Source organism: Ruditapes philippinarum, unplaced genomic scaffold (genome assembly GCF_026571515.1).
Source record: "Ruditapes philippinarum isolate M1 unplaced genomic scaffold, ASM2657151v2 ctg654_1_1_1_1, whole genome shotgun sequence".
Classification (NCBI taxonomy): domain Eukaryota; kingdom Metazoa; phylum Mollusca; class Bivalvia; order Venerida; family Veneridae; genus Ruditapes; species Ruditapes philippinarum.
In genome coordinates, this window is record NW_026861095.1 from 229,463 (window position 1) to 245,846 (window position 16,384).

The 16,384-nt window shown below is 34.1% G+C and overlaps 1 protein-coding gene across 1 annotated transcript in view; it reads right to left on the bottom strand.

Annotated features, from left to right (window-relative positions):
• The window catches only part of LOC132714523 (uncharacterized), a 37,172-nt gene extending 20,914 nt beyond the window's left edge, over positions 1-16,258 (bottom strand). The window contains exons 1-3 of the mRNA XM_060697418.1: positions 16,186-16,258; positions 5,834-5,994; positions 5,006-5,225 (exon numbers count right to left, since the gene is read on the bottom strand). Coding sequence (XP_060553401.1) covers positions 5,006-5,225; positions 5,834-5,992 — 379 coding nt within the window. The 5' untranslated portion in view covers positions 5,993-5,994; positions 16,186-16,258. The remainder of the gene's footprint in view (positions 1-5,005; positions 5,226-5,833; positions 5,995-16,185) is intronic.
• Positions 16,259-16,384: the final 126 nt, after the last annotated feature.

Below are 16,384 nucleotides of genomic sequence, written 5' to 3' on the forward strand. Positions count from 1 at the left end.
ATGACCCCCCCGAGGACGGGGCCAATTTTGACCCGAGGGCCATTATTTGAACAATCTTGATAGAGGTCTACTACACAATGTTTCATGCCAAATATCTAATCTGTAGCCTTTGCCAAATCAGAGAAGAAGATTTTTTTAGATTTTACTATATACATATAAGGAAAAACCTATGACCCCCCCCCCCCCGGGGCGAGGCCAATTTTGACACTAGGGCAAAATTTGAACAACTTTGGTAGAGGACCCATAGATGATACCATATACCAAAAATCAAAGCTCTAGGCCATTTAGTTTCAGACCAGAAGATTTTTCAAGTTTTCACTATATGTATGTAATGAAAATCAATGACCCCCCAGGGCGGGGCCAATTTTAACCCTAGGGCCATTATTTGAACAATCTTGATAGAGGTCTACTACACAATGTTTCATGCCAAATATCTAATCTGTAGCCTTTGCCAAATCAGAGAAGAAGATTTTTTTAGATTTACCTATAGACATATAAGGAAAAACCTATGACCTTCCGGGGCGGGGCCAATTTTGACACTAGGGACAAAATTTTAACAACTTTGGTAGAGGACCCATAGATGATACCATATACCAAAAATTAAAGCTCTGGCCCATGTACTTTCAGACAAGAAGATTTTTTTAATTTTGTGTTTTTTGAAATCCTTTTCTGGCCCTATGACCTACATATGTAACAGACCGGAACCATTTGAACAACTTTGAAAGGGGACCACCCAAGGATCATTTCTGTAAAGTTTGGTTGATATGCAGTCATTGGTTTCAGAGGAGATGTTGTTTATGTTAAAAGTTGACGACACACGACGCACGACGACGGACGATAGCTCACAATAGCTCACCCTGAGCATCAGGTGAGCTAATAAAAATAAATATATAAATAAATGATTAAAAATAAAAAAAAACGAATGAATGAATAAATGAATGTATGAATGAATGTATGAATGAACCAATGAATGAAAGAATAATATAAAAAACTGAAATAGAATAAAATTAAAGTAAAAAGGAGTATGTGATAATAATAATAAATATAGAAAGCGTATGAAGAAAACTAAAGGACAAGTACATTCACCATCTACTGCCTCGTTTGTTTTCAATGCCCTGTGACATTAGACAGTCCTTTTTCTGCGTTTGCACGGTGTTGCACACCAAGGCGGCGTTCTCAAGGTGCCCAAAATTCAGAACCCTGAGGTGAGCACTGTAAGATCGCAAACATCGCCGCAGCATCGCCACATCATCGCAGTGACATCGCATAGAACGCTGACCGACGGCACGCATTTTGAGCATGCTCAAAACAAACGCCGTCCTTCGGCGTTCTGATAAGAGCGCAGTAGGATCGCAGTAAGGACACCGTAGCAACTCAGTAGCATCTCCTACAACGCAACAGGAGCGCAGTGAAAGCACAGATAGATCGCCGAATAAACGCAGTGGTTAGCCATGGTGCTTGTACGGAGATTGTGCAACGTCTCTTCAGCGCTTATACTGCGTATGTACGGCGCTTTTACGGAGCTTTATGTTTCTAAAACGCTCTTTCCGCGACTTTACAGCACTGTCACGACAACCATCGCGCACTCGATGCGATTTTACTGCGGCCATCTGAAATTGTAGAATACGGTACAGTTGAATCCCTACTTAAGATCATCCATAAATAAAAGAGAACCCTTTATTTAGACCGATTTTTGAAAGATTTTTAAGACCACCAGTTTTAGTCCCAATTCATTGTTTTATTTTTCTAACCCCACTATGATAACAAGTTTCTTGTTATTCATCTACTTGAATTCTCTTAAGCATGACACTTGATCTGGAAAATTGTATAAAGGCGAGAAAAACTTCAGATTGGTTAAATTTCACTTTCTCCACATTTTTTGTGAAAAATTAATTTCTTAATTATTAGATGAAATACGTACATGAAACAAGACCTATGAAAATTTAATCTTTAATTAAAATATCTTTCGACATTTCTGTTTAATTTAGGATTACATATTATAACATCAGTTTATAGTAATATTTGAAAGTTATGATTTAATTGTATAAACATGTCTATGCACAATAATTCAAATTGAGTGGTCATAAAACAAATGTGTCCTGGTAATTATATTCGCAATTAAGACCACTTTAGTCCAGTCCCTTCGATGGTATTAAAACCGGGTTTTCACTTTGTATATAGAACGCGTTTGCAAGTAAATTCCCTTTTAACCACGGATGATAAACAGCAGCAAGCTGGAATATTGCCTGCTTGCATGCAGGTGCAGCAGGTACACGATGATTCAGAATGAGTAATTGCTGGTATATGATGCACGATTTCAGCGCAGTATGAGCGCCACAAGAGCGCCTTGTGAGCGCTGTGAAAGGGCAATGAAAGCGCAAAAAATGCAGTAGAAGCGCAGTCCTTACGCAAACAATCGCCTATTAAAACGCCGTAAGAACGCATTGCAACGCCGTTGAAGCTCCGTAGCAACGCTATTTTCGCCTTGAGCTCGCCGTGAAGACGCCGTGAAGTCTCAAAGTCATCAAAAATATCAGATTTTTCTTGCGATCTCGTGGCGCTTGATAAATTTAGAACGCCGTGCAAACGCAGTGAACGGGTCGTCTAGTGTGACAGGGCCTTTAATAAACAAAGCGCCGCCAGATCGCCATAAAAATTAGACACTTTTGATGACATGGCGTTGGGCTTCTCTAACAATGCGCTGAAACCGTAGAGCTCCGTAAAAGCGCCGTGGACACGCAGTATGAGCGTGGTAGAAACGCCGTACAATCTCCGTGTAGGCGCCCTGGTTAAAACTCCTGTCACAATAGCGCGGTGTTTTCACGGCGTCCTAAGAAAATTGAGAACGCCGCGGTGAGCGCAATTAGATCGCAAACATCGCCGCAGCATCAAAGTGGCATCGCATAGAACGCCAACCGACAGTGCGCATTTTGAGCATGTTCAAACAAACGCCGCCATTTTGCGTTCTGATAAAGGAGCAGTTGGATCGCAGTAAGAACGCCGTAGCAACTCAGTTGCCACGACTAAGTAACTCGTGGCCACGACATTGTATCTCGTGCCGACGACATATTTATCTCGTGGCCATGACTCAGTAACTCGTGGCCACGACATAGTATCTCGTGCTGAAGACTTATATATCTCGTGACCATGACTCAGTAACTCGTTGCCATGACATAGTATATTCATCTCGTTCCCACGACTTAACTATCTCTTGGCCACGGCATAGTATCTCATGTGCATGAGATAAATAAAAACACACACACATGTCACTTTTTTGCCACCGAAATAATTATACACAGTTAATGTGTTAGAAAATCAGGCTAAATTATTGGCAACATTTACAAATTGTTAAATATATAGAGGATATTAAATGAGTGTAGTTTAATACTAAATTTATTGAACGAGTTGAATAAAATCATATTATGCGAGCCTCTGGCGAGCATAATATTGTTTTATTCAACGAGTTCAATAAATTTAGTACTGAATCTACACGGATATAATATTCTATTCATCACATATATAGAATAAGAATAGTAAACTGTTTAAATGAGTACTTTTTCTATGACACGCCTACAGTGAAACGCTAACATTAGCGAGCTTTAACGCTATGTTTCTATATAGCGCAAATGACGTCACGTCAAAGTGTTATTACACTGGTGTTATATCGTTTTTATTACATGGCTATATAACACTCCTGCGCCGCGGTTTATGTGATAAAATGTAATACAAGGATAATACAATTTTGTTTTCAACACCATACTGTTTCAACATAAATTATTGATAAAATAATAATTCTTTATACAGACGACGCTTTTAGATCATTTAAATTTAGTATTGCATATATTACTATATCTGTTACGCAACCCGATTTACGTACCTACCGCTTTAAGTCTTGCTAAAATACTTGAAAGCACGTTTATTTAAAACATTTAAATATAAAAATCGAAAGAGAATATTGTAGATATATTTTTCATTCATGACCTCATATTTAGGAGTTCAGTGCTATAATAATTACGCTGTATAGCACCATTGCACCGGTTATTTTCACACGAAGATTAAAATAAATGTGTTTCCCATATTTACTTTATAAAACTTTTTTAAACCAAAGGGCAAAGCAGGACAAAATATTAGAGAGATAGGACACGGCTTACATAATAGGCACTTTCATTTATTTACCATTATTTGATCACTTTGAATTCATGATTTTTAAATTACAAGCAAAATGCAGAAAACCAAACCCAGTGCAAAATGCAGTACTGAGAGACAAATACGCCAATAAAGAAAAGTTTGGTAGAGTATGATTGTGAGCTTGGATACACGATACAAGGTATAACAAGGGAAAGGTGTTGCAGAAATACTAAATGAACGGACGTTCGCTTTCCATGCAATCGTACGTAAAACCGCTTTTCTTAAAATATTTTAAAGTCTGCATTAGGGAAACGATTTTTTAACAGCTGCTAACGTTTTACTATTTGGAGATTAAATACTGAAACACAACCTCTGAGTGTTTTGTGTGACACAGATTAAAAAAAAAAAAAAACATTATAATGAGAATCACGTTACGTACAAATTGTGTTATATTTCTTTTTAAACATAAGATCATAATAGTACAATTAAAGATATACTTCAAAGCTTTTATTCGAACAATCTGTTGCCACTACTTAATTGTATATAACAGCTAAAAGATGTATTTTCGGATGAAGAATTGTTTAAATGTGTTTGTTATCTATGACTATGAAATGGAAAATACAGAATCAACAAAATTAAAAATGTTGCAGGCTCGGTTTGATTTCATTCTTCCTTGTTAATTGTCGTTTGTCGGGGTCGAGTAGTGAAAATGCGAAATGGCAGAAATCCGCCACCATATAAATCAGTTTAATATTAAATCAAATTAACCCTCTGAGTGGGATTCACTATGGTACGAAGAAATTTCCTACAATGAATTGCGTTTTCTAACATTTCAGCCAAACATTTTGCTAAGGTCAGCTTCACAAAATTTACTTACCACCTCTGTGTTTGATATACTCTGGACTTAAAACTGCAATTTTCTTAAGCCGATCTTCTATCTCTCTTGTGTTCTGTCCATTCTCTGCACAAACGATTAGCTGTAATAGTTCAGTCTGCCAAGTCTTTTTAAGACGCTCTTTAAAATCTTTGTAACCTCTTGCACCTTTAGACATTACTTTCCTAAATATCGCTTCATTCTTTTCAATAAGGCCCTTACCCTGCAACAAAATATTTTATCAATAAGATTCGTGAGTTATATTTATGCAAATTAAACAAGTTTCAAAGATCAAAGAATATGTGAAATATGTGCTGCAAATATTTGTTCACATTATAAATAACCAATACATTATATGCATTTATTTTTTTCTTTGAAATTTGACTTAGAATTTATAGAAAATAAATTTCTAATAACCTTCCTTTATTTACATGGAATGTTAAATTCGGTAATATCTTTATAAGTAATGTTTATTTAAATATTGAAGAATCTTAATTTAAGCATCATATTTATAAAATAAAACTTTAAAATTTTGTTACAGAATCTTTAATTTTAGTTTCGTTTGTTTGAATAAGATGTTTTTATAGTGCTCTATCAGGAATAGCTTTATGAATGCAGGATTGATAAACATGTTTTAATCATATAATAAATGTAAGCGTGAATAAAGATTATTCCTCAAATGTCTCAGATGCTATATTACAATTAACAGTTTAAACAAGAATTAAACATTGCTACACATTTCATCAAAAACTGAAAATTGACAAAGATAATCAACTTGACCTACAGATATAAACTAAACTTCAGTGGCATTCAAACTGCTTTATACCGTACCTGGATTGTCCTCCTGTCTGTGACAGTGAGTAATTCAAAGTCTGTTTCACAATCAATTATAGGATCAGGATGCATATACTTCTTGAGTGCAACAAAATTTTTGATTATGACTTTGCGTCCAATCTCCTGCTCATTATCGGAAGACTCCGCCATCTCCATTCCTTGAATACAGATTAATGACGCATTATTAATTTGATTAAATAATCTACAAATAATAATGTTTTAGTTGACAACTAAAAGTATAAGAGGTATCAACATGAAACTTTGTAGGTAGATAGATCTCATTGAGTAGGTGTGCAGTGCATAAGAACCGTAACTCTGCCTTGCCTAATTTTTGAATTATCCCCCTTTGTTTATTTCACACTTTGAACGTTGTACGGGACATAACTCTAAAACTATAAGAGGTATCAACATGAAACTTTTTAGGTAGATAGATCTCATTGAGTAGGTGTGCAGTGCACAAGAACCGTAACTCTGCCTTGCCTAATTTTTGAATTATCCCCCTTTGTTTATTTTACACATTGAAATTTGTCTGGGGCATAACTCTAAAATATAAGAGGTATCAAAATGAATCATTGTAGGTAGATAGAACTCATTGAGTAGTTGTGCAGTGCACAAGAACCGTAACTCTGCATTGCCTTCTTTTTGAATTATCCCCCTTTGTTTATTTTACACTTTGAACTTTTTCCAGGACATAATTCTAAAACTATAATAGGTATCAACATGAAACTTTGTAGGTAGATAGATCTCATTGAGTAGGTGTGCAGTGAACAAGAACCTTAACTCTGCCTTGCATAATTTTTGAATTATCCCCCTTTGCTTATTTTTACACTTTGAACTTTGTCTGGGACATAACTCTAAATGTATAAGAGATATCAACGTGAAACTTTGTAGGTAGATAGATCTCATTCAGTAAGTTTGCAGTGCACAAGAACTGTAGCACTGTCTTGCCTACTTTTGGAGTTATTGCCCTTTGTTCATTTTGACACTTTGAACTTTGTCCGGGACATTACTCTAAAATTATCAACATGAAACATGAAACTTTGTAGATAGATAGGTCTCATTGGGTGGAAGTGCAGTGCTTAAGAATCATTACTTTGCCTTGCCTTATTTCCTTTGTCTATTTTTACTTTTTGACTTTTGTCCGGGACATAACTTTAAAACTCTTAGAGATATCAACATGAAACTTTGTAGGTAGCTAGATAAAATTGGATAGAACTGAAATGCTTAAAGAACCTAAACAAAGCCTGGTCTAATTTTGGATTTATTGCCCTTTATTCATTTTTACACTTTGAATTTTACCCGGGACATAACTCTGATATCATCAGGAAACTGTATAGATAGATAGATCTCATTGAATAGAAGTGCAGTGCAAAAAAAACATAACTCCGCTTTGCCTAATTTTGGAGTTTTTGCCCTTTGTTCATTTTTTTATACTTTCCTGTGTCCAGAACCTTCTCGGGAAGCATCATCCGGTTCAACCGGTTCTTGTCTTCTTGAGTCAGTCACTACACACAATTAAAGCAGAAGTCTTTCAAATTTGAAGGTCAAATAAAGAATAGTGTATGATCAGCAGAAAAAAATAAGTTTTTTTTCGACCAAAATTTTGTGGTATGAAAATTATTATTATAATCATTTTTCACCCTTGACTACTGCTACTATGATTTTCTTTTAATACATCTCGATGAAAATATATACTGCTTTTATAGAAAAAAATTAAGTATCCTCTATTTCTGTAAAATCTTTTTTTATCCATATCTAGCTTCATATATTGTAACATACTTTTTGTGTAACCCGGTACGGAATAAGACCCTGCCCGTTGTACTCGAGAAAGCTGTTCTTTTAAATTTTGAAGTGGCCCATTTCAAGTCATCCTTATTGAGACTGATCATATTTTAAGTATATCTTTTGTATTTGCGTACATAAAGTGTCACTTCTATGTACATAAGTGTCTGTTTTGTAAGTTTTGCAGGATTTCATCTATGGATTGAAGGTTTATTGGAGTACTTGGCAATAGAATACATATAATTTGTTAATTGGAATATTGTATAATGAGTGCACAGATTAAAAGCTGCCGAACATGTTCAAGGGCTAACATATTTGTTTTGCTGAATTTACTTGGATTATATTATTGCTTGAAATTATAACCATCAAAGTCCTTGGACGGACCTGTTGTGTCAGAACTTAACATTAAATGTAAGGTTAAATAGGGCGAAACTTCGTTTCTCACTCCTTTTGCCGCAGTTTTAATGAAAACTCTTTTTCTTTGTTTCAAAATACGTCACACACTTCATGGCATATATGTACCAAGTGTACGTACTAAGCATCAATATGAAACATACTGGTATGTATTCACAAACTTCTTTCTAACGGTTATAAACAGGAGTACTTGTATAATAAGCAGATTCTTAAATAGCATGTCGGCGCGTTTATAAATATAGATTCAACATTTCAGTAAGTTACAGATTACATTCATTTACTAATATACTGTATACACAAAAATAATAAAAACATATTGTCATATTAAACACTTATATGTATTTACTTTCAATAAATGTACGGACTTTTATAATGAAATAATAAAATTAATATGAATATGTTTTCGTTATAGAGGGCTGAGCCGACTTCGAGCTCTTCACCTATGGTAAAATCCTATTGCGTCTTCTGTGTTCTGTTTGGCTTTACATAATTATTGTATTGTCATTGTTCTTCCGTCGTTGAACTATACACCAGTCTAATGAAATTCAAAAACGTAAGAAATTCTCTACTTATAGATAAACAAGAGCCCGGTTTGAACCGGGAGATGCTCCCCGAAAAGGTTTTGGACATAGAAAGGTACACCTCTTGTAGTTTCAGAGGTATGCCGCAGTTCAAAGTTCAAAGTGAAATATTTTTAAAATTAGGCAAGGCAGAGTTACTTTCTTTGCACTAAGTATCTAATCAATAAGCTTTGTCTATCGTCTTAGTTCTTGTTTATACCTCTTGTAGTTTCACAGTAATGTCCCGGACAAATTTTACAGCGTAAAATTTAAAAAAAGAAACTAACTCCAAAAATAGTCTAGGCACAGTAACGGTTCTTTTCAACTGCCGTTCTTTTTAATTAGATCTATTTACCTACACAATTTCTTGTTGTATTCGAGTTATGTCCCTGACAATGTTCAAAGTGCAAAAATGAACAAAGGGCAATAACTTCAAAATTAGGCAAAGCAGAGCTACGGTTCTTGTGCACTACATCTACCCATTGAGACCTTTCTACCTACAAAGTTTCATGTTGATATATTTGTTTTAGTTTTAGAGTTATGACCTGGACAATACTGTTCTGAACGGGGAGATAATTTAAATGGGGCAAAACAGAGTTATTGTTCTTTTGCACTGCACTTCTATCTACCTTCAAAGTTTTATCTTGATATCTCTTATAATTTGAGTTATGTCCCGCATAAAGTTCAAATTGGAAAAATGAACAAAGGGCAATAACTCCAAAATCAGACAAAGGCAGAGGTACGGTTTATATGCACTGCACACCTGAACATTGAGACCTCTCTACCAACAAAGTTTTTATGTTGATATCTCTTACAATATTATGTTATGTCCCGGACAAGAGTTTTCTAAAAGGAGAGATAATTCAGAAACGGGGCAAAACAGAGTTATGGTTCTTTACGCCCTTTACCACTGTGTGAAGTTTAAACAAATTATTTCCAAGGATTTTCATGTTCTGTCCCGGACAAGACAACGGTCGGACAGACAGTCGGACGAACATACGGACAAGGCGGCGACTATATGCTCTCCCTTTGGGGAGCATAAAATACAAGGCAGCACGTCAATCAATTAAGATATTATATGTCTGTTTTGCTTAACAACAAGTAGTACTTTATAAATGCCTACTGTTTTAATTTTAAATTCTGTTATTCAACATGAGTGAATAAGACATCACACTCATACAACACTAATCAATTGATATAACTTATCATTTAGTTTAATCTATTGCTTCATCTGTTTACTGTTTGTTAAAGTTTTAAACATGTATATCGTTTCACCGTTATAAAAGTCGATGTGCTGAAAGCTATTTTAATATTCTAACTTTATTTATAGAAATAACACGGTTAAACACGTCAGTACAGATACTTCTGTTTTGCTTTGCTTCGAGTTGTATTTAATGATTTAAATGGTTTCAAAGTTGGTCGTTCAGTTTGTATTAATCAAACTTTTTGAGCATTATGCTCATTTTTAGATGCCTTTGCCGTTGTGTTCGCAAACTTGTACCTTGATCATAACTTTATTTGTTAATGTATTGTCTTCATACTTGGCCACAACAACCCTTTCAGTATACCAGACCTAACGTTGACCTTCATCCATGAATGGCCGCCGAATGTTCAAATTGTCCTTATATATTGCTTATTTGGCTATAAATTTGTTATTTATGTATGGATTTGCTTCAAACTTGACTTAATAAACTTTTAGGATAGTCATTTAAGTTAATCAGACAGCTTTGACATTCACTCACTCATAAATGACCTTGACTTTGAAAGTAAAAATATTTTACTGGCTTTATCGTTGTTATTCTTAAATGAATTGACTTCATACTATAATAGAGCATTCTTTAGGATAAGACCATCCTGTATATCAAACTCACATTGACCTTGGCTCTTTTATGGCCTAGACCTTAAAAGTTAAATTATTGAATTTGCACTAATTGACTATATATCTATATTTTTACATGCTTTTCGGTTGTTTTTAAAAATATATCAGTGAGTTAAAAACTGGTAATTTCACTGTTTGAAACAGAGAAATTATCGATTTGATAAACGGCGATCACTGTTTACATGTATACATGCTCAGCAGATTAATTTTTATGAAATAACTTTTTTCAGAATAAAAAAACAAAACAAACAACATGTTCGTGAAGTTGACAGCCTAGCAGCCCAGCAGCCTAAAGTTGGCAGCCTAGCAGCCTAGCAGCCTGGCAGCCTAGCAGCCTAAAGAAAACTAAGAATAGTACAAACATGAAATCGTCGGATATGAATCGGAAACACATACTTAGACCATTGCACGTCTTATTTCAGTATCGCGATCTTTATTTTTTTAAATATTGAACTTTGTTTTTTTTATTTTGACGCTTCGAAATTTGTGAAGTTTGCAGCCTGGCAGCCTAGCAGCCTAACAGCCTAAAGAAAACTAAGGAAAATACAAACATGTAAACCGTCGGAAATTAGTCGGTAGCACATACTTGGACTATTCCACGTCTTTTTTCAGTATCGCGAACTTTATTTTTTTAAATATTGAACTTTGTTTGTTTTTGTTGTTGTTTTTTGACACTTCGAAATTTGTGAAGTTAGCAGCCTAGCAGCCTGGCAGCCTAGCAGCCTAGCAGCCTGGCAGCCTGGCAGTCTAGCAGCCTAAAGAAAACTTAGGACAATACAAACATTTAAAAGTCGGAAATGAGTCGGTAGCACATTCTTAGACTATTCTACGACTTTTTTCAGTATCGCGAACTTTATTTTTTTTTAATATTGAACTTTGTTTTTTTTACTCTTCGAAATTTGTGAAGTTAGCAGCCTAGCAGCCTGGTAGCCTAGCAGCCTGGCAGCGTAGCAGCCTAGCAGCCTAAAGAAAACAAAGGATAATACAAACATGAAAACCATCGAAAATTAGTCGATAGCACATACTTAGACTATTCCACGTCTTTTTTCAGTATTGCGGCTATTGATCAAATGGGTATTGTTCTTAAGTTCAGATAATCTTTATGTTCATTAATGTGTTCGTTTAAACATATGAATGGTTTATCTCTTTACATTTCAACCGATTTATCTTTACAGACCTTAAATAAATATGCGTTGAACATCGTCAACTTCATTATAAACATATGCATACAAAATAGCAAACATAAATAAGTCACATGACGTCGCTTATTGTCCATAGACAGCCGAAAATGTTAAGATTATGACTACTTCCTACGGTATTCGAAAACATGTTTAATCCCGCAAATTTCGAAGCGTCAGAATGAAAAATAAAATAAAATTCAATATTTAAAAAAATAAAGATCGCGATACTGAAATAAAACGTGGAATGGTCTAAGTATGTGCTACCGACTCATTTCGTTTGTATTATCCTTAGTTTTCTTTGGCTGCTAGGCTGCCAGGCTGCTAGGCTGCTAACTTCACAACTTTCGAAGAGTAAAAAAAAGAGTTCAATATTAAAAAAAAATAAAGTTCGCGATACTGAAAAAAGACGTGGAATAGTCTAAGTATGTGCTACCGACTCATTTCCGACGGTTCACATGTTTGTATTGTCCTTAGTTTTCTTTAGGCTGCTAGCCTGCCAGGCTGCTAGGCTGCTAGCTAGGCTGCTAACTTCACAAATTTCGAAGTGTCAAAAAAAAAAACAACAAAAAACAAACAAAGTTCAATATTTAAAAAAATAAAGTTCGCGATACTGAAAAAAACGTGGAATAGTCTAAGTATGTGCTACCGACACATTTCCGACGGTTTACATGTTTGTATTGTTCTTAGTTTTCTTAGGCTGCTAGGCTGCCAGGCTGCTAGGCTGCTAGGCTGCTAGGCTGCCAGGCTGCTAGGCTGCCAGGCTGCTAGGCTGCTAACTTCACAAATTTCGAAGTGTAAAAAAAAAAAAAAACAAACAAATTCAATATTTAAAAAATAAAGTTCGCGATACTGATAAAAACGTGGAATATTCTAAGTATGTGCTACCGACTCATTTCCGACGGTTTACATGTTTGTATTGTCCTTAGTTTTCTTTAGGCTGCTAGGCTGCCAGGCTGCTAGGCTGCTAGGCTGCCAGGCTGCTAGGCTGCTAACTTCACAAATTTCGAAGTGTCAAAAAAAAAACAAAAAAAAAACCAAACAAAGTTCAATATTTAATAAAACAAAGTTTGCGATACTGAAAAAAGACGTGAAATAGTCTAAGTATGTGCTATCAACTCATTTCCGACGGTTTACATGTTTGTATTTTCCTTACTTTTCTTTAAGCTGCCATACTGCTAGGCTGCTAACTACACAAATTTCGAAGCGTCAAAATAAAAAACAAAACAAAGTTCAATATTTGAAAAAAAAGATCGCGATACTGAAATAAGACGTGCAATGGTCTAAGTATGTGTTTCCGATTTATATCCGACGATTTCATGTTTGTACTATTCTTAGTTTTCTTTAAGCTGCTAGGCTGTTAGGCTGCCAGGCTGCTAGGCTGCTAGGCTGCCAACTTCAGGCTGCTGGGCTGCTAGGCTGCTAGGCTGCCAACTTCACGAACATCATTCACAACTACTTTCTTTAGAAATACAGGCAAAACAAAAATGTAAGTCTGCAAAAACTGCATGACAAGTTTGCTTCTTTAAAAAGAAGCATGCGAGAGGTCTTTTTGCTGCTGTGAGATATTTGTGTAATTCGAAAATATTTGGGGATATTTTTACATAAAAGACACAATGAATGGTTATTAATTACAATTATTTAACAAAATATACTTTATTATTATATAGTGTCATAATGAAAGTTTGTTTTACACTCCATTTTTTAAAAATGTTTTGTAAGATTATATGCCGGAGATACTTTAAGCGATACTTTTTCTACAAAGAAAATAATTTGTGTTATGCCATCAAACTAAATTTAAAATAAATGATAAACACATGTATATATTTATATTAAAAATAGTATCAAAAATAAAAGTGTCTTGTAAAGTTCAATAAGCACATTTTCGGTTAATGTTTTGGTTAGTATACCATGTATACGGAAACATTTCCTCTACATTTTCCAAAACGGGCATAAAGTATGTTAATCAATTTTAAGTCCCATAATTTACATAAAAATGTTTATATCATTTGATTGGAATAAACAGTATATAAAGCTGCATGCCTCCAACCACAATTGATATTTGAGGAAAATCTTGAGTAAAATGTGTGCCATTTGCGCACAAAAAATCTCCGTTGCGTTATTAACTCGTACATATTCAAAAGTTTAAGGAGCAGCAGAATTTCGGTACACGGTTCTCTTGGTCATATTGAGTGGTGATATTGTACCTGTTATGTTCACTGTTACTATTTATCGGAATATGAAATAGTAAAACGCTATTCAGAAAACAATACGGTAATTGGTTTATACAATTAAAAAGATTAAAACGGAATGACACATCCACGTAGTTTTAAGTGACGTAAATGGAATTTTCCGTTTTTTCTACGTACCAATTTGTTTACTTCGATGTTTATTTTTCGTTAAAGTTAAGTCGAATTTTGAAACGGAGCATGCGCAAAACCATTTTTGTAGACTGCTCCTAATGAGATTCATTCACTACAATCAGATACGTAAGAGTGGATGCCGCCAGCAATAGCTCTGAACACTGTGAAGAGGTCTCGTGACCTCTCCAGTTATGTATTTCAATTCTTTTTAAGACTTGAAAAAATATAGTACCCGAACTGTATTTACAATGCCGGGAGTAGGGGATTTTTTAGAATACTACATGAATAATAATATCTGTCATATATACATTATCCCTCATGTACAGACTCAATCAAACCGAGTCTGCAATTCTTATGTAATTTTGTTGTAATTAATGCTTCTGAGGGATCACTTTGTTTCCCGATCTGGTTAAATGACAACATTCTCAATAAGGATATTTGTTTTTTACTGAGACAAAGTTGAATGCAAATCTTCAAGATAACAATTTAATCATACTTGGGTATGAACATATGCTTCGGAAGGATGATTCAAGATCATCCTTGATTTGTTGATACACGTGTCGCTTTTAAAGACTAACACGTATATTTGTTTTGGAAACCATCCTCCCCGAATCGCTTTGGATAGAAATTAAGGACAAAAAATAATTCATATATAGTATGTTATGTATATAGACCCCCGGATTACACGGTTGATTCTGGGATAAATTAAATAGGTATCACAAATGTGCTCTAGCGATGCAAAACCACATTGTCATGGTAGGAGATAAAAATGTCGCTTTATTGAATTATTCAAATCATAAACTTTGGACGTGTTATTACTTAACAATATGACTAATTATATAGATGTGATGACTGACATTTAGTACACACCCACGAGGTGGAGCTATTTAGATAGTTGTTTTTAATATGTTATATATATCATGTATTATATAGAGAGTGACAGTGTATGTATGAATGTAAAACAATAAAGCCGTATTATAAGCTATGGTGTTGATTTTGATAATCCTCAAATAAACAGAATGTTGCATTGGCGAGAGTACCTAATCGTTTTATACAAACTAGCAGTACATAAAATGATTCATTAGCAATAACAAACAACATTCATTTTTTAGATTCGGGATTTTTCAAAACACCAACGGAAATAAGTGATCATTTTGAAACGTATATTTCTTTTAAAATTGAATTTGACGCAAATAAATCATTTCAAAGAAGACTGTTGAATTACAAAAGCGCTGATTTTACTAAATTTGATACCCTTATACGTGATTTTGATTGCTTGTTCATTAACAATGAAAATATTGATATTGCATGTGAACTTTTATCATACACTTTCATATATATTGCTTAACAATGCATTCCTACATGTATAGCGTTAGTTAGACCTAAAGACAAACCTTGGTTTATCGCAACTTAGGAATAACAATTTCATAAAGTATTGAATACAAATAACATATAAGACTGGAATGAATACAAATGTAAATAATATGAAAAAGACACATATTATTATTTTCAATAACAATTCATAATTTTCATTAACCGATCTTTATAGAAATGATTCGCGCAAATATTGGAATACAGTCTAGTCAAAGAAAACTCTTCTGACTCGGTAAGTATTCTGCCTTATCAATGTAATAAATCAGATATATCTATTTCTGACACAGAAAGCGCAAATACGTTTAACGATTTTGTTTTGTTTTAATTTCAAATGTTGACAAATCAAACACTGATCTTCCGGAATTTTCTTTGAAAACACATTCAAAACAAAATGATTTTTTTAATAACTGAACAAGAACAAGAAGTTCAAGATATATTAGATGATTTTTTTAATAACTGAACAAGAACAAGAAGTTCAAGATATATTACATAATCGTATCATCAATACTAAAAAATACTAAATTTTGTCAATGTATAACCATAATCAATGTATAACCATTAGAAACCACAGTGCCCATAAGTCCTGTCAGATATGCAAAATCCACAGTGTAGGCAATATACGTTCTGTTTTCTTTTCATAATATTAAAATATATGTTTCGAATCTTGAATATTATCATATGCTTTTTAGAAATATATTAAAATGTAAAACGAAAATTTACTGCAAATATATTACAGTGAATTGGTCAATAAATAAATAATATTAAATAAGTAAATATCAAGTAACTTATAACAACTTACATTTATCGCTTTTAAATGTTATTCCTTTTCAAAGTGTTCATCTTTCTATTCTCGAACAACAATTGTTTGATTTTTATTTGACGGGGGTCTTTTTTATACTTATTATTATCTATAGATTATATCATGTGACAACCCAATTGTTTATCAATTGAATACATACGATACTCGTGACATGACTTTGCCTGTTCTTAACTGTGGA